Source organism: Nerophis ophidion, linkage group LG12, assembly GCF_033978795.1.
Source record: "Nerophis ophidion isolate RoL-2023_Sa linkage group LG12, RoL_Noph_v1.0, whole genome shotgun sequence".
Classification (NCBI taxonomy): Eukaryota; Metazoa; Chordata; class Actinopteri; order Syngnathiformes; family Syngnathidae; genus Nerophis; species Nerophis ophidion.
Window position 1 is genome coordinate 57632789 of NC_084622.1, and position 24622 is coordinate 57657410.

The 24622-nt window shown below is 39.8% G+C and overlaps 1 protein-coding gene across 1 annotated transcript in view; it reads right to left on the reverse strand.

Annotated features, from left to right (window-relative positions):
* The window catches only part of uri1 (URI1 prefoldin like chaperone), a 33048-nt gene extending 11584 nt beyond the window's left edge, over positions 1-21464 (reverse strand). Inside the window, exons 1-9 of the mRNA XM_061917842.1 lie at positions 21072-21464; positions 11396-11430; positions 7057-7135; positions 6716-6851; positions 5734-5825; positions 5597-5654; positions 3407-3602; positions 653-857; positions 419-570 (exon numbers count right to left, since the gene is read on the reverse strand). Coding sequence (XP_061773826.1) covers positions 419-570; positions 653-857; positions 3407-3602; positions 5597-5654; positions 5734-5825; positions 6716-6851; positions 7057-7135; positions 11396-11430; positions 21072-21149 — 1031 coding nt within the window. The 5' untranslated portion in view covers positions 21150-21464. The remainder of the gene's footprint in view (positions 1-418; positions 571-652; positions 858-3406; positions 3603-5596; positions 5655-5733; positions 5826-6715; positions 6852-7056; positions 7136-11395; positions 11431-21071) is intronic.
* Positions 21465-24622: the final 3158 nt, after the last annotated feature.

The window sequence follows — 24622 nt, forward strand, 5'->3', positions numbered from 1 at the left end:
CCCCATCCTTGTTTGTGAATGACTTAGAATTTCATGGAAGTTGCTTTTATACCCAATCATAGCACCCAACTGTTCCCAATTAGCCTGCACACCTGTGGGATGTTCCATATAAGTGCTTGATGAGCATTCCTCAACTTTATCAGTATTTATTGCCACCTTTCCCAACTTCTTTGTCACGTGTTGCTGGCATCAAATTCTAAAGTTAATGATTATTTGCAAAAAAAACAACATGTTTATCAGTTTGAACATCAAATATGTTGTCTTTGTAGCATATTCAACTGAATATGGGTTGAAAATTATTTGCAAATCATTATATTCCGTTTATATTTACATCTAACACAATTTCCCAACTCATATGGAAACGGGATTTGTCGAACTAGTTGCACTAAATGTAGTTTACTTGATGGCACAGACAAACCTGTAGATGTCTGCAGGTGTTTGAATTTTGTGAACTTCACGATGAGAGTTTCCAGTGCGGTGACCATTTTTCTTTTTTCGTTTTGAATTGTCTTTCGGTTCTTTCCTATCGCTGAACTTCAGCATGGTGTTCTTGCTTGTGTTGATCCTCACCTACAGCAAACAGAGACCGATTTGGCAGGGAAGCTCTAAAAGAGAGTCCAAAACAAGGCAGCTGTGCAGTTAACGCACTGACCTTTTTGGGCTCGACTGTGTGAGAGAAATAAATGGTCGGCAAACTGCTGTCTTCCTCATCGTCTTCTTTTATGACTTCACGAGGGAGTGTGCTGCCATGGGGTCGCAGTCCATTCACCGGAGGACAGGAGTCTGTCTCGTTTTGCTCCTCCGAAGAAGATGACGACGACGTGTCCTCGCTGACAAGGTCTGCATGGTCAGACAACCTGAAGGAACACATTTAAATGACTCAGAAGAAAAAATATACACGGGGAAAAAAAGGATGGGTGTGGTGTTGCCCTCGGCCCTAAGATTTTCATAAAAAACATCTCATAAAAAAATATTCAATAAAGTTTTACATTATTAAAAGAAATGTCTCTTTTGACACAATTAACCATGATATATTGTTTAGGAAAATGGAAATGCATGGTCCCCAAAGGGTGGCTTTATATTGGCTAAAAGTCTCATAGAAAACAGTTTGTGAAAATAGGTCAGGGGATTTACCTATGGCAGTGGTGCTCAACCTTTTTCAGTGGTACTCAACCTTTTTCAGTGGTACTAAACCTTTTTCAGATTCCTGTGAACAGTTTTTTAATTCAAGTAACCCCTAATCAGAGCAGAGCATTTTTGGTTGAAAAAAAGAAATAAATAAGTAAAATACAGCACTATGTCATCAGTTTCGGATTTATTAAATTGTATAATATTCAAAATATTACTCATTTGAAGTGGTCTTTTGTGTACTATTTGGAAAAAAACATATAAAAATAACTAAAAACGTGTTGAAAAATAGACAAGTGATTCAATTATAAATGAAGATTTCTACACATAGAAGTAATCATCAACTTCAAATGCCCTCTTTGGGGATTGTAAAAGAGATCGCTCTGGATTCATGAACTTAATTCTAAACATTTCTTCACAAAAAAAGAAATCTTTAACATCCACATTTATGGAAAATATCCACAAAAATCTAGCTGTCAACACTGAATATTGCATTGTTGAATTTCTTTTCACGTTTATGAACTTACATTCATATTTTGTTAAAGTATTATTCAATAAATATTTTTATAAAAGGATTTTTGAATTGTTGCTAAATTTTGAATATTTTTAAAAAATCTCACGTACCCCTTGGCATACCTTCAAGTACCCCCAGGGGTATGCGTAACCCCATTTCAGAACCACTGACCTATGGTGTCCCACAAGGATCAATATTGAGTCCCCAAATATTTATCATCAATGACATTTGTAAGATATTATTTGAAGTTTGTGTTTTTTGTTGACAAAACATATATTGTTTTTGTTCCGGGGAGGACATGAGGCAGCAAGATTAAATTAAAACATTAGTTTGACAAAAACACATCATCTTTAAACTTGGTCAAAAACAAAATTAAATGTAAAATTGGAAATCAATAACCCAGCTTGAAAGATCATATGAAAGTACATTAATTCTATCTTGTATTTACACACTAAATATTGTTGTATACGGTCATCATTTGTTGTATTGTAATGAAAAAATCTGATCGTTATACCTCAATGATGGAGCAGGTCATTATGAGCTTTTGCTTTTTCCTGCTCCAGGTTTCCATTTTTTACATTTTCGTTCAATATTACTTCTGTTTTTTTCAGATTACAATATTGTATTGGAGATGCTATTTCTTTTGAATTGTGTAGATGGAGAGAAAGTTTAATTTGTTGTGTTCGAAATACATAAATAAAATGAAAAATAATAAGGAATACGCTTCAAAATACGATAAAAGGCTTTATCACTCATTATTGTTTTTGACAGCCCCTCTGCTTTTACTTCTCGTGCAATGGACTATTATTCCATGCTACTGAGCATCTGCAGACTAGATTCCCAAAGACCAACCAAAACAAATCTCTTGGCACGGTTAGGAGAGTTTTTTTTAAGTTGAAACAGCGTTACTGAAGTGGAGCGGAGAAGAGGATAAAGTAAATGTATATCTTTAAACCTACAAATGGGGGCGGCGTGGCGCGGTGGGGCGAGTGGCCGTGCGCAACCCGTGGGTCCCTGGTTCAATCCCCACCTAGTACCAACCTCGTCACGTCCGTTGTGTCCTGAGCAAGACACTTCACCCTTGCTCCTGATGGGTGCTGGTTAGCGCCTTGCATGCCAGCTCCCTCCATCAGTGTGTGAATGTGTGTGTGAATGGGTAAATGTGGAAGTAGTGTCAAAGCGCTTTGAGTACCTTGAAGGTAGAAAAGCGCTATACAAGTACAACCCATTATTTATCATTTAACCTTTTTCTCTGTGACACCGAATCTATGTGATCAACACAGCAAGAGCTACTGTCAGTGAAAGCTCCAAGGGAAAATTGATGCTTTTCATCACAATAAAATGAATATTAAAGCACTGCAAATGGTGAACTATTGTAATCGACGGTTCTGATAAACAGGTCAGGTAGGAACTAGAAAGACACCTATTTAAGTCAACACTCTTGTCCTGTTCAAACACGACCACCGCCAAGTTCTCTCTTTTTCTCACCAGTCACACACACACTTCTAGCCTTTTCAGTAACAGACACGTCACATCCGACCCAATTGCTGTGATGAAATAATGATCTCCAAAAAATGGCTAAGGTGTTATTAAATGTTGACTAATGTTCCTATGAAGAAAATCAAAACCGTTGGGATCAGTGATACTTATTACACAGCTCGCATGGTAGTTCCTAAAAACATGCTAAATTACCATGTCGTTTTTGGTATGTGGAGAGCCCCAATGACGAGGCATCGGGCACCCGAATGACTGAATATGACGTACCTGTCATGCTCATCTTGCAGATTCTCCAGTTTCTCAAGTTCATCTAATCGAGCCCACAACTCCTTCTGAGTCATAAAGCCCATTGTGCTCCCGTTTTGTTGGGGCTCTTCTCTACTTCCTTCACTTTCCTCTTCCAGATCCAGCACCGCATCCAGCTTGGGCTTTGAATGCGGTTTGTGAGCCACTCTACGCTTTCCTGTTAGAAAGAATAAAAGGTTCACCAAAGTTTGTTTAAACTTCTAAACTTCAATGTGATTTGACTTTGAGTTGCATTAGGGCTGGGTGATTAAATTATACTGATATACAGTACAGGCCAAAAGTTTAGACACACCTTCTCATTTAACATGTTTTCTTTATGTTCATGATTATTTACTAGGGGTGTAACGGTACACAAAAATTACGGTTCGGTACGTACCTCGGTTTAGAGGTCACGGTTCGGTTCATTTTCAGTACAGTAAGAAAACAACAAAATATTCATTTTTTGGTTATTTATTTACGTAATTTGTAAACAATGGACTGATCCTTTTAACATTGGGAACACTATAATAATTCTGCCCACGTTAATCCACATTGAACTGCCTCAAATTGTTGCTTTGATTAAATAAAATGACACAACTTTTCTTCTACATATAAAAAGTGCAACATTAAACAGTTTCAAATCAACTCATCATGCTTAATTTATTACAGCATTTGAGCAGCCTGTAGTAGACTTTTATTAAGTAAATATTATATTTTTGTCAACATGTGATAGCAGGCTACCTGCCATTCAAAACTAGGCTGCTACATTACTAATGATTAATGTAACTAAAGATGAAAAAAATAGCACAATAGCAATAGGAGAGACTATTCATCCCTGAACACCATGGACTTCATGTAGGCTTTATGATGCACTTACATTATTATATACACTATCACAGACAGAAACTCTTCATTTATTATAATGTCCTTTTTTGCTGCTTCAACACACCTCAATCAACACTGTCCGTAACACACACACGCACGCGCGCACACACGCGCCGCAAAATGAGCTAACGTTACGCTAAAAGCTAACCAGCCTTCACCTAAAGCCAGAACTGCGAGCGAGCTGAGTTGCAGTTTGTTTCTAGAAGTGCAACGGGCTCATAGTGATGTTTAGACATTAGTTGACTAGGAAGTGTTTAGTATAATTTGGGAAGAGTCCGTTTCTCCCCTCCTAAACTCATATCTGCTCGATGCTAAAGCGCTGACTAAATCGCTCTGAATACGCACTGCTGATTGGCTGTTACATCGCTCTGAATACGCACTGCTGATTGGCTTTGTATGTAACCAATCAGATGGTTTTGTGGGAGGGACAATGCAGGGTGCTGTGTACAGACAGACATAGAGGCAGAACGGAGCGGAGCAGCTTGTTAAGACTTTAGCATAGGCGCCGACTTCATATGTTCGTGTGGAACTCGTCCGGTACTCCTCTGCACCGAACCGGAACCCCCGTACCGACACGGTTCAATACAAATACACGTACCGTTACACCCCTACTATTTAAATTGCAGATTGTCAAAACCATGAATGAACACATGTGGAGTTATGTACTTAACAAAAAGAGGTGAAATAACTGAAAACATGTTTTATATTCTAGTTTCTTCAAAATAGCCACCCTTTGCTCTAATTACTGCTTTGCACACTCTTGGCATTCTCTCGATGAGCTTCAAGAGGTAGTCACCTGAAATGGTTTTCACTTCACAGGTGTGCTTGAAGCTCATTGAGAGAATGCCAAGAGAGATCTTGCAAAAGGTTTTTTTTCTTATAACAGTGAACCGGAAGTAAAACGGACACAGCGATGGTAAACCGGAAGTGAAACAGACAGCCGGAGCATGCCGGAGCCTACCCCTCATCTGTGCTCTGTTGTGGGACAATAATAGCATTTGATGTCTTTATATGTTAGGCCAATGAAAATAGAAATCAATAAAATTCTCCCACAGATGATGGATAGGCTCTTTCACTTCCGGTTCATTATCGCTCTGTCTGTTTTACTTCCCGTTCACTGACATAGAAAAAAAACATTTCGCGAGATCTTGCAAAATATTTGTTTCCCTCCATGTTCCTTTAGGGGCTCCGTACATATCAATATCAACTAATAAGAAAAAAAAACTGTGATATGAATTTTTCCTAAATTACCCAGCTCTAAGTGGAACCAATAAAAATAGGCAATACCTTTAGTGGTCTCGTTTTGTCCGACCTCCTCTCTGATGTCAATGTAGCCCCCCTTTTTCTAAAACACAAGCTTAGTCTGTAAAAGTGTGCACATTTGAATGTTTATTCTGCGGTGACTTGAATGAAAGGCAACATACGGATGAGATGTTTTCCCAGTCCTTCACCATTCCAACTCTTGCTTCAAAGTTTTTTCTTGTCTTGGACAAACCATCCAGTTCGCTCCTCACGTCTGCAACAAAAGGTAAGGCAAGACCTAAATGAGCGTCGTGGTTGCTGGTGGCAAACCGATGAAGTACAAACGTGGCTGCAGGCCGTGCAAAACTAAACATTTAATGATTGTTTCAAAGTCGAGGGGCGAATTATGACTCAAACCGCACACAATATCCTCTGCCCTGAATACCACTTCGGATCATTAAATCTTCACAACAATTAAGCCCTTTTACAAAAAGCAAGCAGAGAGCTCTTGTTTCCATGGCGATCGGGAGCCCCTTCAGTGTGTGCATCAAGTGGAAGTGAGAAAAGGTCAAACACAGGAGGCCTGACAAGCCCGTCGCTGTCTGACACATTTCAGCTGGCTATGTTTGCATTGCGGCACTTAGCTCTGTAATAGCAGGGCAGGCTGGGGCACACAATATTTGGGATGGGGGATGTGAGGCTGCTCATTTCTGCGTCACTTAACACTCTAACAACATTCTCATCAGAGATTTTTAAATGCCCCCGGTGGATCTGATATGAGAATTCAGCTTTGTTTGTTCACTTAGATTAAGCAACAGGAATAACAATGTATTGATATGAGAATTCAGCTTTGTTTGTTCACTTAGATTAAGCAACAGGAATAACAATGTATTGACATTTCAAAATGTCACGTGCAGGAGATTTTTTGACCTGGAAGTAATCCTATATTAGAGATTACACCCATCATATTTAAATTATTTAAACAAAATGAATAGCAGTAACTTTTCCACATTTTTTTTTTTAAAGCAACACTTTGACTTAATGCAACATCGCCCTCTGCTGGGCTCAGCCGTGCATCGTTTGACACGCAGCATGAGTCAATGTGGCGCTTTTTCCACAGACTGTGAAACAATCAAAAGACAAACAAAATCAAACGAGTCTTACACTTCATCCGGTGGTCGACGAGTTTCTCGGCCTGCTTGGCAGAACACTTTGCAAACCAGTTGTCACCGAGCAACACGGTGACCTCGTTCGAGTGCACCAGCTTCCCGGGCATGAAGGCCAAAGCGCCGAATGGCACCTGTTCACCGGGGTGAAGATGGAAAAAAAAAAAACAGCAGATGGGGAAGAAGAAAAACCATACGCATGTTAGCAGGTCAACAGAGTTGGAGAAAAAAAAAACTGAAACAAAAAAGTCGGTCACAATTTGCCTGTCATCAAGCAGCTAGTTTACATCAAAATGTGTGCTTTATTTCTGGTGTATGTTAAATAAACTCAAAACTTACCATGATGTCATAAGACACTTTATCCGGAAGATTTTTGAGGCGGTCTTTCAGGGCTTCATAATCGCCTGAGAGCTTCTCCCTATACATTCACAGAGAAAAACAGTTAGGCGAGCTTCAGTATGTAAAGTAAAGTAAGTAAAGTACCAATGATTGTCACACACACACTAGGTGTGGCGAAATTGGTCCTCTACATTTGACCCATCCCCTTGTTCACCCCCTGGGAGTTGAGGGGAGCAGTGGGCAGCAGGGAATGATTTATGGTGATTTAACCCCCAATTCCAATTTATGTTGGCAACTAATTTGCTTTAGCCACGAAAATGACAAATGGAATAGAAGTTATGGGTGAAAATGTACAATACCTTCATTCAACTGGCCACAAGATATACTGTTACTCAATTCATTGAAAAAACAAAAATGTATAATGGTATTTAATATGTAGCTTCGTGGGTTTGAAATAAAAGTATACCGCACTTTCTAATAGGAAAATATTGAAAATGTACAAGTGAAACTCAAAATATTTAAATATCGTGCAAAGGTTTGTTTATTCAAGTAATTTGATTTACAAGGTGAAACTAATATGACAGACGCAAAATATTTCAAGCCTTCTTTTGATATAATTTGGATGATTTTGGTTTATAGCTTATGAATATTTCGTATTGAAAATCTCAGAAAAAATGGGGGGTTTAAAAAAAAAAAACTGTAAACCATTATCATCAAAATTATCAGAATTAAAGTCTGAGTGAAAAAGTGAAAAGGTTCAAGCATGAACATACAGTACAGGCCAAAGGTTTGGACACACCTTTTCAATCACTGCGTTTTCTGCATTTTCATGACTGTTTCCACTGCAGATTGTCACTGAGGGCGGCAAGACTATTATGTGTTATTATGTACTTCACAAAAGGTGAAATAGCTGAAAACATGTTTTATGTTGTACTTTCTTCAAAAGCAACCCTTTGCGCTGCTTACTTTTTTGCACACTCTTGGCATTCTCTCGATGAGCTTCAAGAGGTAGTGCCCTGAAATGTTTTTTACTTCACAGGTGTGCTTGAAGCTCATCGAGACAATGCCACAGTGTGCAAAGCAGTAATCAGAGCAAAGGTTGGCTCTGTACATAACTCCACATGTGTCCATTCATTGTTTAAATGCCTTCAGTGACAATCTACAATGGAAATAGTCGTGAAAATAAAGAAAACGCATTGAATGAGGAGAAGGTGCATCCAAACTTTTGGCCTGTACTGTGTGTGTGTGTGTGTGTGTGTGTGTGTGTGTGTGTGTGTGTGTGTGTGTGTGTGTGTGTGTGTGTGTGTGTGTGTGTGTGTGTGTGTGTGTGTGTGTGTGTGTGTGTGTATACATATATATATATATATATATATATATATATATAAATTACTTTTAAAAAGTAATTAATGATAGTTACTCTTTACGAAACAAGTAACTGATTTACAAACATAATTACTCTTCAATAAATGTAATTAATTACTAGGGAAAGAAACGTTTGGCTGTGTTTGCTCTCTTTATATTTTCTTTTGCCCGTCTACATCAAGAAGAAGACAGTTGAAAAGACAATGTTTACTGCGAAACATGCAGGTTTAGGCGCATCATCTTATGGTATGTAAAATGTGTTTCATGGAGGGAAGTCATTATACATAAGCAGTGTTGGCGTTAACGCACTTTTTGTGTCTTTTTACGCATTGAAATTAGAAAGGACGGACATTTCCGGAAGTCCACATATTTTTTTTTTTTTTACAACCCCGCCTTCTCCGGGTCAAAACTCCGGTTTACTTGTTTGTTTTTTTTAACCGATTACCGCTTTCCGACGGTGTTTTGTTTTGTTTGTGATTTTAGAGTCAAATTTCCGTACGCGTTTATTGCGTTTTTATTAGAGATGTCCGATAATATCGGACTGCCGAAATTATCGGCCGATAAATGGTTGGAAATGTAATATCGGAAATTATCGGTATATGTTTGAAAATTATCGATATCGGTTTCTAAAAGCATGATTTATGACTTGTTAAAACGCTGCCGTGTAAACGGACATAGGGAGAAGTACAAAGCGTCAAACTTTAAAGGCACTGCCTTTGCCTGCCAGCCCAGTCCCATAATATCTACGGCTTTTCGCACACAGAAGTGAATGCCAAGCATACTTGGTCAACAACCATACATGTCACACTGAAGGTGGCCGTATGAACAACTTTAACACTGTTACAAATATGCGCCACACTGTGAACCCATACCAAACAAGAATGACAAACACATTTCGGGAGAACATCTGCACCGTAACACAGCATAATAAATATCCAGAACCGCTTACAGCACTAACTCTTCCAGCACGCTACAATATATACCCCCGCTACCGGGGAGAGCATGTCCGAAATTCCAAGCTGCTGTTTTAAGGCATGTTAAAAACGATTATCGGGCATCTCTAGGTTATTTTGGTCAAAGTAATTTACTTTCTGGTACAATTTCTTTCAATATTGATTCAACGAAAGCTTTATTAATCACAAATGCTGAATTTCCGGTATTAGAACTCCCGCAAATTATTGTTTTCGTCATGGCTAGTAACAAAAAAAACAGAAGCGAAACGTCAATGAAAAGTGGTTTCAGGAGCCACTTTTCAGCAAATGGCTCCCTTATGAAGATGGAAAGATGTTTTGCACGTCATGTAAACTGGCTGATAAAAAGAACACCTGATTTTAAATGATCAAGCCTCACCAGGCACCAAGAAACATCATGTTACACCTGTCCTGCTTGTCGGCTACCAGACTGTGGTCGAGGAGCGCAAGGAAGACGTTCCCTTGAGGGCCGATATATGGTTGGGGGTAACACCCTCCACTTTGGTCGGAATGACGAGGCCGTTGGTTTGTTACAACTCTTAATATATGTTTTCCACAAAGCCAATCGGACATCCTCCATGCTATTAACACTCCTTACTTGCCCACTCACTTACACACGTCACTCACCCCACATATTGCCATTCTTAAAGGGGAACATTATCACCAAACCTATGCAAGCGTCAATATATACCTTGATGGTGCAGAAAAAAGACCATGTATTTTTTTAACCGATTTCCGAACTCTAAATGGGTGAATTTTGGCAAATTAAACGCCTTTCTGTTTATCGGTCTTTTAGCGATGACGTCAGAACGTGACGTCACCGAGGTAATACACCCGCCATTTTCACATTACAAACACCGGGTCTTAGCTCTGTTATTTTCCGTTTTTCCGACTATTTTTTGGAACCTTGGAGACATCATGCCTCGTCGGTGTGTTGTCAGAGGGTGTAACAACACTAACAGGGAGGGATTCAAGTTGCATCACTGGCAAGAAATCTGCCGCCAGACCCCCATTGAATTTGCCAGAGTGTCTGCACGTTTTACCGGCGGTGCTAAGACAGACATGGCACAGAGATGTATGGATAACCTGCAGATGCATTTGCAACGATTAAGTCAACGAAATCACAAAGGTGAGTTTTGTTGATGTTGTTGATTTACAGTATGTGCTAATCAGACATATTTGGTCGCAGCTTGACTGCCAGCTAATCGATGCTAACATGCTATGCTAATCGATGCGAACATGATATTTACGCCAGCAGTATGTACATTTGAAACTAGATACCCACATTTAATGCAAAACAAACACTCACCAATCGACAGATTTTAGTTGCTCCAGTGTCACAAGATGCGAAAGTCCTGATCGTTTGGTCTGCACATTTTACCGGCGATGCTAATAAGGCAGCCATGCTATGGGCCACTTCATTAGGTACACCCATGCTATGGCCGAACAGCGTCAAAAGCTATTCGCTCAATAGCTTCAATTTCTTCTTCAATTTCGTTTTCGCTATCTGCCTCCATACTCCGACCATCTGTTTCAATACATGCGTAATCTGTTGAATCGCTTAAGCCGCTGAAATCAGAGTCTGAATCCGAGCTAATGTCGCTATATCTTGCTGTGGTAACCGCCATGTTGTTTGTATTGGCAGCCCTGTATGACGTCACGGGGAAATGGACAGTCGCATCGCGAATAGGGAAAATCAAGAACTTTAAAGCTTTTTTAGGGATATTCCGGGAGGTGTAAAATTTTGAAAAAAACTTCGAAAATTAAAACAAGCCACTGGGAACTGATTTTTACTGTTTTTAACCCTTTTGAAATTGTGATAATGTTCCCCTTTAAAGCACTCGATATCTAGGGAGGTATCCGAGGGTTGTGCAGCCCTAACACTCAGCCCTCCCCCCTTACCTGGCGGATAAATCGGAATAACGTGAACGTGTGAAAAGACAGTGTTTGGGGCAAAGACAAGGCCCAATCCAAAGTATTCGGATTGGACCTTAAGAGTTGCTTACCAATGCTGCATCCGCTGCTCGCAGTCCTTCACCACCTGTTGTAATTTAAACGCACAAAGTCACATCAATCACATAATCTGTGGATCACACAATCATCCGTAAATACTGTAATAAACTTTTGTGTATGAGGTATATTACCTCCTTACGGGAAGATTATCCAGTTAGAAGAGGTTTCTCTCTGACAGATATTGTGGAACAGCAAGCTATTCTTTCACTGGGAAAGGTACATAAATCCACCTCATCCTATGATAACAGGGGTTTACAATCTGTCTATCGGAAAATACAATCCACAGATAAAACATGTACAAAAATGTATGTTGAACATTATTCATTCACTGCTGCAATGAAGTAAAACATAAATAAAATGTCCCTCCGTTTTTAGCCACACCTGCAAAGTGGTACAATTTAAAGTTTCTAGCTCGGTTTGGTGTAGGAGAATATTTTTGTAAATGTAAATGAAGTGCAGAAATATGGTACAGGCCAAAAGTTTGGACGCACCTTAATTTAATTCAGTGTGTTTTCTTTATTTTCATGACTATTGTAGATTGTCATTGAAGGCGTCAAAATTATGAATGAACACATGTTGAGTTATGTACTTATCAAAAAAGGTGAAATAAATGAAAACATGTTTTACATTCTAGTTTCTTCAAAACAGCCACCCTTTGGTCTGATTACTGCTTTGCACACTCTTGGCATTCTCTCGATGAGCTTCAATAGGTAGTCACCGGAAATGGTTTTCATTTCACAGGTGTGCCTAATCAGGGTTGATTAGTGGAATGTCTTGCTTTATCAATGGAGTTAGGACCATCAGTTGTGTTTTGAATGTGAAGGTGTGTCCAAGCCTTTGGCCTGTACTGAACCTCAGATCACAATATTAACTACCGTATTTCCTTGAATTGCCACCGGGGCGCTAATTAATTTAAAACCTCTTCTCCCTCCTGCGCTTACAAAGGCATGCGGTAAAAGTAAGCATGCGCTAATTATTTTAAAACCTCTTCTCACTCCGGCACTTACCAAAGGTATGCAGTAAAAAATTTAGTGTGATGTATGGTCTGACCTTAAATCCTACTGAATAGCTCTTATTCCTCTACCCTTTATACGATTTTCAAATTACCGGTATTGAAATCAGCCTCCTCCATTTTGAAAATGATGACAGGGGAAGTGTCACTCATGACGTCTCGAGTTTGACCAGGCGGTAATACTAAGCATGCGCTAATTATTTTGGGAAGCGAGTTTGACCCAGCAGTAATTCAAGGCAGGCGCATACTATATGCCCTGCGGCAATTCAAGGAAATACGGTATGTTTGCACAATATGATCTAAGCATCCCCCGCGGCCCCAAAAGGGACAAGCGGTAGAAAATGGATGGATGGATATATGGATCAATTCATAAGACACACACACACATCCACTGTGGATTCAGTCTCAGCAGTCTGTGATGTATATGGCATACAGGAGACCTCCGTTATAGCAAAGCAGCGCAATGTTTATCTTCTCATATGCAGCTGAAGCCTTTAATGTTAAATCGCTGTAAAATGCATTATTCTGGAAGTAAAGGATATCGATGTGGAACAACATGCTCAAAGTCTGTATTCATTAAAATAGCTTGAATAGAGGAATTGATTAATGCATGTATATTTTCCCCGTAATCAGTCAAAAAAACCTGAATACTCAAATACTCATCCTATAAAAAATAAAACAAATGTGTATTTGCGAAGGCTGAATTTTTTTTATAAAGTTATTTTAAACTAAATTTCCCTTAGTAAATAAATGAAGCATATTTATCAATTTACAGTATCTTAGAAATGCGAGTACACACATTTTAAGCAATGTAAGATCAACTATTTTCTCAGGTGACAATGCTATGAGAAATGTGTCAACAATTTAGGAGTAGTCAGTGTACAGCTTGGAAAGCAATATAGATGCACCGTTTTCCAAAAAGAAACAAAAAGAAACTTGGTATCACGGTCAATTCCCCAAACCATGTAGGTTCTAAATCGATTAATCACAATTCAATTCGATCTACAAACAAATATTTAAATATGTCTCAAATCTGTTACAAAATATTTTTCTCTTTACCATTAACAAATTTAGACAGTCAGGTCTCAAAAGTGCAGTTTTGCAAAAAGAAAGGAATGGCAAGTGGAAATGTGTTTGTATTGCAACATTCCATTACTGCAAATTGCGTTAAAAGGGAACTGCACTATTTTTTTTGGAGTGTGTCTATAATTTTCAATCCTGATATAAGACAAGGACACATGTTTTTTTCTTTTTTAATGCATTCTAACTTGTAAATAAACGCTACCAAACCAATGGAGCTAACGTGAGACTAGAGGTATTCTACTGCGCCCTTAAAGCCCTCTAAAAAAAAAATTCAAAAACCGCCAACAATACTCCATTGTGACCTGAACATTAACCAAGTTTTAGCAATATTGTTATTACAAGCACTAACACAGTGAAACTACTTTGAGCGGCGCCGTGATCACAGAGCGATAACGTGCTTATTAAGCAGAGACACTATTGGCAAACTGAGCAGCTGCATCTCCTCTGAGTTGGTAAAAGTTCATTTGAAATTATAAATCATGTCTCTCACTTGTATAGTAGAAGGTTGTGGCCCGTTACCGAGAAGTTGGTCAACTTTGACATTCAACTTAGACCTGAAGACGGCGAGAAAGAAACAAAAATACCTTTTTTTTTTTTTTTTTTTTTACCTTCGTGCAGCGTGAGGATTATGATTCATTCTTCATCTCAACGGGAAGATAAAACATCCCAGCAGTCGGCATCCAAGTGAGAGCAGCCATTGTACGGTAAGTAATTGTTTAATTATGTTCGTTGTTTGTATTTTTTTTTTTTAGCACTTGGCAATAATTCTACTTGTTGGATCTACTTCCCATTCAGCATTTAAAACTTGTAGCTCATCCACCTTATACAGCAGGCCTGGGCAATCATTTTGATTCGGGGGGCCATATTTAGAGAAAAAAATGTGTCTGGGGGTTGGTATATTATTTTTATGAGCACTAATACAAAACCTCAAAATAATGTTTGATTGAATGCTAAAAACGTTATGACAGAGTGCCTTAAAAACATAATGAATTTTACATTTTTCTATGAAGGATAAAACACTGAGTATTGACAAAATATGAACGTCACACCCCCTTTCGATCGAGACATTTTACAATTAAGTGAAACGCAACAAAAACGCAACAAACAGTGAAATATGAATGCGAAGGGTACAAAATCAACCCACCTACAATCTCATATATCTGATACATCACTAAGCTTTAGAACTTTGTTGTGAAAATCTCCTTTCGCGTCTGTGGAAACGCTCTCCACCCACACTGCTTGGTGCCTCGGCTGAGCTGCTGTGACTTACATTACCAGAGTAACTAATTAGATGACCATAGTAACTGGTTATCATCCATAAGCGCAGATGCCAACCATTGAAATACTTTGTGTAGTTCAAGACTTACGATCGTTAGAAAACATCACTTTACATCTTAAAAATCTAAAAAAATTATTTGGAAACGTCCGGCGGGCCAGATTCAAAAGCTGAACAGGCCGTCTGTGGCCCCCAGGCCTTAATTTGCCCACGTATGATATACAACAGGGGTGCCCATTACGTCGATCGCGATCGACTGGTCGATCTCGGAGGGTGTGTCACTCGATCTCAAGTCAGGCATCAAAAAATATACATAAAAATGAGCAATCATCAATCATACCAAAACTTCACTTTCGTCAGTTGTTTGACATTCTGGGCACCCGAGGATCTTGTGAGATGACGCTGGCTGCTGCGAGCTCATATTTAAGAAAAAAATCACTAACAGGGCGGACGCAGAGAAACACATTTTATTTCTAGAGACTCCGTACCTACTGTCAAAACTCTAAAGACCGACTTCACAGTTCCTGTCTTCACCATAAAAGACCTGTTTCATCCTGCCTGTGCTAACAAAATAAGAGTCTCAGAAAGCTAGCGTGCACAAGCTAGCAAGCTACGGAGTTTGATGCCAATGTATTTCTCCCCCGCCCTCAGCGACCTCTTTCTCACTTGCTTGCCCACCCGCACTCTCACTGATGTCACTCACCTGCTGCCAGACATTAAAGGGCCACACACATGCTACTCTCATAACAAAGTGTTTAAAAACTAGTATGCAAGTTGGACAAATGAGATGCCAAATCCAACCACTTTCATGTGGTATTGGACAGAAAGGAGGACTTTTTATTTTCCTCCATTTGAAAATGCGGACGTTATCAGCACCACTGTCTAATTCTAATCAATGCAAGTCATCAGACTCAAATACACCAACTTATATTCTTGTCTTCATGAAAGAAAGGAATCTATGTGTGATAAACATGCTTGTATTATCATTAAACACCATTAACTTGTTAACAAAAATGTCTCTTTCATAAATAAATAAATATAAATTATAAATAGGAATGAGGTAGATCTCCTCGACTTGGTCAATTGAAAAGTAGCTCGCCTGCAGAAAAAGTGTGAGCGCCCCTGATATACTGGATCAAAAACATAAGGTTCTGGATCATCATTTGTCCCAAAGTAATCGATGTTGTGTTTCATAAAGTCTGCCATGATTAGTGGTTGTTATTGTAAAAAGACACTAGTGAACGTTGTGATAAGTCTGTGAAATTAATACGCCGCGGTACGCTTAATATCAGCAAAATACATAAATATTACATGATATTATGAATGTACCTGATACTACATTACATATATACCAGTGGTGTGTTGTCAGGGCCAGCAAAGCCTTCTCTGCTGGCCTAACATAACCAGAAATCATGATCATAATTAAAAATGGTTTTAGGTTATAGAGTTTTTATCCAATCAGAATTCAGCTATCTTACGCCGCCATGCTTTACCAAATCTGACCGAAGCCTTGAGAATCAACAATGCGGGCGTCCGTTCACTGTAGGTGAACGGACACAAACTTTTGACAGACAGTTGCGATAGTCAATCAGATCACGAGTTGTTGTCAGTAAGGCCTTCTAGCTGGCCTAAAGCAGATATATATAGTGATGTTATGAGCTAGGTAACATAAGAACTGCATTACCCAACATGCCACAGTAGTGAAGTGCATGCGCAGTAGCCCCATTTAGCAGCCGGATGTTTTTGATGAGCACGCTGTGGAGTAAACTTTTTAAGAACTCACCCAACACGCCTCGTCTGCATCTTTTATGATTAGACAAGACAACACATATATTTGCAAGGCCATTTTCAAGAAGGATATTTAAAGAGAAACTACATCTTGTGAGACGATGTCGGCCAACCCCGAAAGCGTGCTACAAATTAGAAGTTCAAATATTTTATTTCTTAATGTTTTTTTGCGTTTACTATGTTTTTTGCAATTTAAATTTAGACAGTACCACAAAAGATATATTTTATTTGATCCAATGCCCAGTAGTGCGTAAATGTATATCTGTATATTATTTATCCAGCAATGGTCATGTGGTGACATACATTATAGTATTTTGAGAGGTAATCATTGAAGTCGGACATCACTGAAGGCCTAGGTGGGAAATGCACGGCCCGCCACTGATATATACAGTGTGTATATAGCCCTGTAATGAGGTGGCGAATTGTACAGGGTGTACACCGCCTTCCGCCCGATTGTAGCTGAGATAGGCTCCAGCGCCCCCCGTGACCCCAAAGGGGATAAACGGTAGGAAATGGATGGATGGATATAAAACTTTCTTTGAAGTTTAGGATGTTTTTAGAGTGCTTATAGGCGGAATACAGCATATCCCATTCGCTCCTTTAATAGCTGACTTTTGCTAGAGTTTATTTACGAGTTAGAATGCATTAAAAAAATATATATTTGTGCTTGTCTCAAATTACGATTGTGAATTATATATATATTTTTTTAAATGCGGAGTTACTCCCATCATGTTCTGTATTTTGTTAATTAATGTGTCACTAATAGAAAAAATCTAAGTCCATGGTTCTCGCCCGCAAAAGGGTGGAGTCCCATCTCCGGGTTGGGGAGGAGATCTTGCCCCAAGTGGAAGAGTTCAAGTACCTCGGAGTCTTGTTCACAAGTGAGGGAAAAGTGGATCGTGAGGTCGACAGGCGGATCGGTGCGGCGTCTTCAGTAATGCGGACGCTGTATCGATCCGTTGTGGTGAAGAAGGAGCTGAGCCGGAAGGCAAAGCTCTCAATTTACCGCTCGATCTACGTTCCCATCCTCAACTATAGTCATGAGCTTTGGATTATGACCGAAAGGACAAGATCATGGGTACAAGCGGCCGAAATTAGTTTCCTCCGCCGGGTGGCGGGGCTCTCCCTTAGAGATAGGGTGAGATGCTCTGTCATCCGGGAGGAACTCAAAGTAAAGCCGCTGCTTCTCCACATCGAGAGGAGCCAGATGAGCTGGTTCTGGCATCTGCCACCCGAACTCCCTAGGGAGGTGTTTCGGGCACGTCCGACTAGTAGGAGGCCACGGGGAAGACCCAGGACATGTTGGGAAGACTATGTCTCCCGGCTGACCTGGGAATGCCTCGGGATCCCCCCTGGAGGAGCTGGACAAAATGGCTGGGGAGAGGGAAGTCTGAGCTTCCCTGCTTAGGCTGCTGCCCCCGCAACCCGACCTCGGAGAAGCGGAAGAGGATGGATGGATGGACTAATAGAAAAAGTTGATCAAATCAAGTGTCTGGAACTTTAAATACTGTGACAGTTTCCAACACAGCGGTATGTGGGTGTTGTTATCTGTGTCAGCACAACCCAGTTTGTTTGTTTTAATTGATACGCACATGTTGAAAAGTGCAATTTCAATGTTGATGTGCTCAAAAGGGACAAGCGGTAAAAAATGGATGGCTGGATGGATGTGCATTTATTTAAAAAAAAAAAGTTAAGGTTATACCGAGCAGAAAAATGGTTGTTTATTTCAACCATTTTCCTAAAGTATTTATTGAGGCTATAGTGTCCCATTAATCGATTAATCCAACAAATGAATCGATAGATCATTAGTCGATTAATAAAATAATATTCAGCCAATTTAAAGTAAGCAGAGGGTGGATGCAAACAGTATATGACATTGTTTAAATGCCATCCATCCATCCATCCATCTTATTCCGCTTATCCGAGGTCGGGTCGCGGGGGCAGCAGCCTAAGCAGGGAAGCCCAGACTTCCCTCTCCCCAGCCACTTCGTCCAGCTCTTCCCGGGGTATCCCGAAGCGTTCCCAGGCCAGCCGGGAGACATAGTCTTCCCAACGTGTCCTGGGTCTACCCCGTGGCCTCCTACCGGTTGGACGTGCCCTAAACACCTCCCTCGGGAGGCGTTCAGGTGGCATCCTGACCAGATGCCCGAGCCACCTCATCTGGCTCCTCTCGATGTGAAGGAGCAGCAGCTTTACTTTGAGTTCCTCCCGGATGGCAGAGCTTCTCACCCTATCTCTAAGGGAGAGCCCCGCCACACGGCGGAGGAAACTCATTTCGGCCGCTTGTACCCGTGATCTTATCCTTTCGGTCATGACCCAAAGCTCATGACCATAGGTGAGGATGGGAACGTAGATCGACCGGTAAATTAAGAGCTTTGCCTTCCGGCTCAGCTCCTTCTTCACCACAACGGATCGATACAACGTCCGCATTACTGAAGACGCTGCACCGATCCGCCTGTCGATCTCACGATCCACTCTTCCATCACTTGTGAACAAGACTCTGAGGTACTTAAACTCCTTCACTTGGGGCAGGGTCTACTCCCCAACCCTGAGATGGCACTCCACCCTTTTCCGGGCGAGAACCCGGAAAAAGGTGAATTGGTACAACTTTTGCAATTTTCATTTTGTCAGAGAATTTTCCGGTTAAAAATGATACGTTACTGCTATATGTAAGTCAGGGGTGCCCACACTTTTTCTGCAGGCGAGCTACTTTTCAATTGACCAACTCGAGGGGATCTACCTCATTTATATATATCATTTATATTTATTTATTTATGAAAGAGACATTTTTGTAAACAAGTTAAATGTGTTTAATGATAATACAAGCATGTGTAACACATATAGATGTCTTTCTTTCACAAAGACAAGAATATAAGTTGGTGTTTTACCTGATTCTGATGACTTGCATTGATTGGAATCAGACAGTAATGATGATAACGCCCACATTTTCAAATGGAGGAGAAAAAAAGTTGTCTTTTCTGTACAATACCACATGAAAGTGGTTGGTTTTTGGCATCTAATTCATCCAGCTTCCATACACTTTACAAGAAAAACATTGGCGGCAAATTCCGTAGCTTGCTTGATTGACATTCACGGCACCCGAGGGTCTTGTGAGATGACGCTGGCTGCTGCCAGTTCATTATTAGGAAAAAATGACAGAGAGGAAGGCGAGAAACACTTTTTATTTCAACAGACTTTCGCGCCGTCCCTTCCGTCTAAACTCTAAAGGCCTACTGCACATTTCCTATCTTCACAATAAAAGCCCTGCTTCATGCTGCCTGTGCTAACAAAATAAGAGTCTCGGAAAGCTGGCGTGCACAAGTGATGTGCACGCCAGCTTTCTGAGGGATCGCTTGTGCACGCCAGTTTTCCGAGACTCTGTATTTAGTTAGCGCAGGCAGCATGAAGCAGGGCTTTTATTGTGAAGATAGGAAATGTGCAGTCGGCCTTTAGAGTTTTGACGGAAGGTACGGCGCGAGAGTCTGTTGAAATAAAAAGTGTTTCTCGCCTTCCTCTCGGTCATATTTTCATAATAATGATCTTGCAGCAGCCAGCGTCATCTCACAAGACCCTCCGGTACCGTGAATGTCATTTAAGTGACGTCTTGGTGAAGATTGATGATCACTAATTTTTAGGTCTATTTTTTTTTAAAAGCCTGGCTCAAGATCGACTGACACACCCCCCGCGGTCGACTGGTAGCTCGCGATCGACGTAATGGGCACCCCTGATGTAAGAGGTTCTGAAATGTCTTCTATAACCTTTTTTATTTTCAATGTTCAAATTCCATCCATCCATTTCTACCGCTTATTCCCTTTTTGGGGTCGCTGGCGCCTATCTCAGCTACAATCGGGCGGAAGGCGGGGTACACCCTGGACAAGTCGCCACCTCATCGCAGGGCCAACACAGATAGACAGACAACATTCACACACTAGGGCCAATTTTTAGTGTTGCCAATCAACCTATCGTTAAATGCATTTTAATTGTATCCATCAAAACCAAGTGATACATGAATAGTTATTTTACCAGCATTGTGTACTCCCTGCATTTGCTGCACGGTCTGATGTTGTTGTGACTTTTAAAAAGTAGAGCAGGGGGGCGGGGACGTGCTAACACGCTAGCCAGCCAACAAGCTAAAAACGCTCACTTTTGTTTACTAGCAACGAAAAAACACTTAAAATGACGCTAGCAAGATACGAATTAGCGCAAAGTTACAAGCAAAATGCGTACTTTCGCTTTTTGTTTTTTTTTGGGGGGGGGGTGGGGGGGATTATGTAGATTAAGTTCAAAGAGGCTGTCAAGGACGGAAGGAAGTTTCTGGAAAAGAAGCGTACCCGTGACAGGGGGTACATTTTGAAGGCGATTAATATGCTGATTTTAATTGTTTATTTATTGTATAAATGACACTATCTTGTGGTGAAGAATACCCACTGTTGTCCACCGCGTGGTCAGCAACGGAGGCTGGACTAGTTCCGTTAAAGCTAATCGCTTTGTGTCTTTTTTTTTTTATTACCTTTTCATGTTCCTCTCGGAGCCTGACAACTCCGCCGGGATTCTCCATGTTTATCATACTCTTTTCAGCCGCCGTCATCCCAAATGCAAGGAAAATGGTGTTTAATGGGAGGGTAAACAACGCTCAAGGGTTGTTGTGAGTCCTAAAGAAGTGTTTATGAATGCAGCACAAGCTTCTCCTCAGACCCACTTTCGTAGAAATCATCAACGTGTCAGCGGTAGTTATCCAGACTTTCGGAAGTAATAACATCTCACACTCTCATTTCGGAATGTGTGCGTTATTCCCAGTCGAAAAAAAAAATGGCAAACGTTTAAAGATATCCAGAGAAAAATGATTCTTCGTCGACGTCTATCTGCGCCATGCACTTGCAATATTAAATGGACTAACTGCAGCCGAATGGGAACATCCGGTTTCATTTCCAGTATAAAAGATCATGCTTGAGGTATAATCGATGTGATAAATCAATTCAATGATTATATCAACGGTCTATCAGTGTTTGTTTGTGTCAAAAAAACATCACGTGACTTTTTTTCAAGTATTACTGGCGAATACGTTTTACACTGCTACGTGGTCTTACTTCAGCTCTTATTTTGAAGAACCCATTTCGGGTGGGGTTTTCTTTATCATAGCCAACTTTACTCAGCTGCTTGTTCTCTCATTGTCAGAGGTGGGTAGAGTAGCCAGAAATTGTACTCAAGTAAGAGTTCTGTTACTTTAGAGATGTATTACTCAAGTAAAAGTAAGGAGTAGTCACCCAAATATTTACTTGAGTAAAAGTAATAAGTAGGTTGTGAAAAAACTACTCAAGTACTGAGTAACTGATGAGTAACCTGTTCGTTTAATTAATGACGGCAACAAGTAATGCACAAAAACATAAAAATGGCAATGAACAAATTCAGAGCCAAGAATATCTCTTAAGCAACTAAAACAATAATATATATTAAGTAATATATATTTGTTTTTACACTGCATGGAACAAAAATTTGAAAATTAAAGCCCACTTCCAAAGACATGCACCTGGGGATGGGTTGATTGGCAACACTAAAATTGACCCTAGTGTGTGAATGTGAGTGTGAAAGTTGTCTGTCTATCTGTGTTGGCCCTGCGATGAGGTGGCGACTTGTCCAGGGTGTACCCCGCCTTCCGCCCGATTGTAGCTGAGATAGGCGCCAGCGCCCCCCGCGACCCCGAAAGGGAATAAGCGGTAGAAAATGGATGGAAAAGTAATAAGTAGGTTGTGAAAAAACTACTCAAGTACTGAGTAACTGATGAATAACCTGTTAGTTTAATGATGACGGCAACAAGTAATGCACAAAAACATAAAAATGGCAATGAACAAATTCAGAGCCAAGAATATCTCTTAAGCAACTAAAACAATAATATATATTAAATAATATATATTTGTTTTTACACTGCATGGAACAAAAATTTGACAATTAAAGCCCACTTCCAAAGACATGCACCTGGGGATAGGTTGATTGGCAACACTAAAATTGACCCTAGTGTGTGAATGTGAGTGTGAATGTTGTCTGTCTATCTGTGTTGGCGACTTGTCCAGGGTGTACCCTGCCTTCCGCCCGATTGTAGCTGAGATAGGCGCCAGCGCCCCCCGCGACCCCAAAAGGGAATAAGCGGTAGAAAATGGATGGATGGATGGAAATTTACCTTTGCAGCCTCATTATAATATTGGCTAAGTTTTGTATTCATAAATGTAAGTTTCTCAATACCCGGCCTGTTTTTTGTGCCTTTAAAAAAGATTTAGAACTCTTCATTAAAACACTCTACCTCTAACCACCAAAAAGATGTGAAAATGATGAAGCTGTGTTCCAAATTTAACTTATTTACTGAGATTGAGTGAGCCAATGGCTTTGCACTTTGTTTATCTTGTATATATCTATCTTTTTTTGCATTCTATTTTAGTTACTTTGAATTTACAACCCCATGGCGCTGGTTTGTACGGTTTTTATACTGTTTTGTATTTACTTTAATTCTTCTTTTCAACTGTTGTTAAATGTTGAAATGTATAAATAAATGTTTATAAAAAAATTAATAAAAGTGTGCAGTTAATCATGTGACCGCCTGGGTCTGTTTGATTGGTGAAACGGAGTCACACGTCACCAGTGACTGCATTTGATTGGTGAAACGCAGGCATGTGGTGGATCCTACTTGGAAGGTCTGTCTGACAAACCAAAACAAACAAAGCGTGCATTAACAGATCGATAAAAATCAGTAGCGAGTAGCGAGCTGAATGTAGATAAATGGGGCGGAGCAAAAGTAGCGTTTCTTCTCTATAAATATACTCAAGTAAAAGTAAAAGTATGTTGCATTAAAAGCACTCTCAGAAGTACAATTAATCCCAAAGATTACTCAAGTAGATGTAACGGAGTAAATGTAGCGCGTTACTCCCCACTTCTGGTCTTTGTGCACCTCCGAGCTGATGTAAACATTAACAAGCAGCCTCTCAAATTCACGCAAATTAGAAGCACATTTCAGTCACATAAAACTGGACTTATGGAGATGAATCGATTTTAAAAACGAGAGCCAGATTTCCTACTGTTGGTGTTTTCTGAGTACAAACATATGGTATTACAGTCGACCTTGTTCTTACTTGCTAATAACACACAATTCAAATATGAAAAATGAAATTTTTTTGCATTACCATCTACGGTCCGTAAAATCAGCAAAAGTTTCAGAGAATCTGGAGAAATCACTGCACATAAGCGATGATATTACAGACTTTTGATCCCTCAGGCGGGACTGCATCAAAAACAGACAGTGTGTAAAGGATATCACCACATTGGGCTCAGGAACACTTCATAAAACCACTGTCAGTAACTACAGTTGGTTGCTACATCTGTAAGTGCAAGTTAAAGCTACACGCGGGGCCGCCATCTTGGAGTGGTGATCCTGTCCACTTAGTGCAATTTATTTGGCAGGAGCAATAAACTGTCATTGCATTTAAATCAACTTAACTCACTGATTTTCACGGGCTTTTTTTTGTCATGCATGTATCTATGATAAAGGACACATGTTTTATTATTTATAGTTTTCTTATCAGTAATAGAATGTTCTTAAATGCCAAGGGGTACGTGAGATTTTTTTTTTTATATTCTAGAAATAGCAACAATTAATAAATCCTTTATAAGTACATTTATTGAATCATACTTCAACAAAATATGAATGTAAGTTCATAAACTGTGAAAAGAAATGCAACAATGCAATATTCAGTGTTGACAGCTAGATTTTTTTGTGGACATGTTCCATAAATATCGTTGTTAAACTTTTTTTTTTTTTTTGTGATGAAATGTTTAGAATTAAGTTGATGAATCCAGATGGATCTCTATTACAATCCCCAAAGAGGGCTCTTTAAGTTGACTTCTATATGTAGTATTATTTTTTTAAATTGAATCACCAGTTTATTTTTCAACAAGTTTTTAGTTATTTTTACATCTTTTTTTCCAAATAGTTAAAAAAAAAACACGACAAATTAGCAATATTTTGCACTGTTATACAATTTAATAAATCAGAAATTGATGACATAGTGCTGTAGT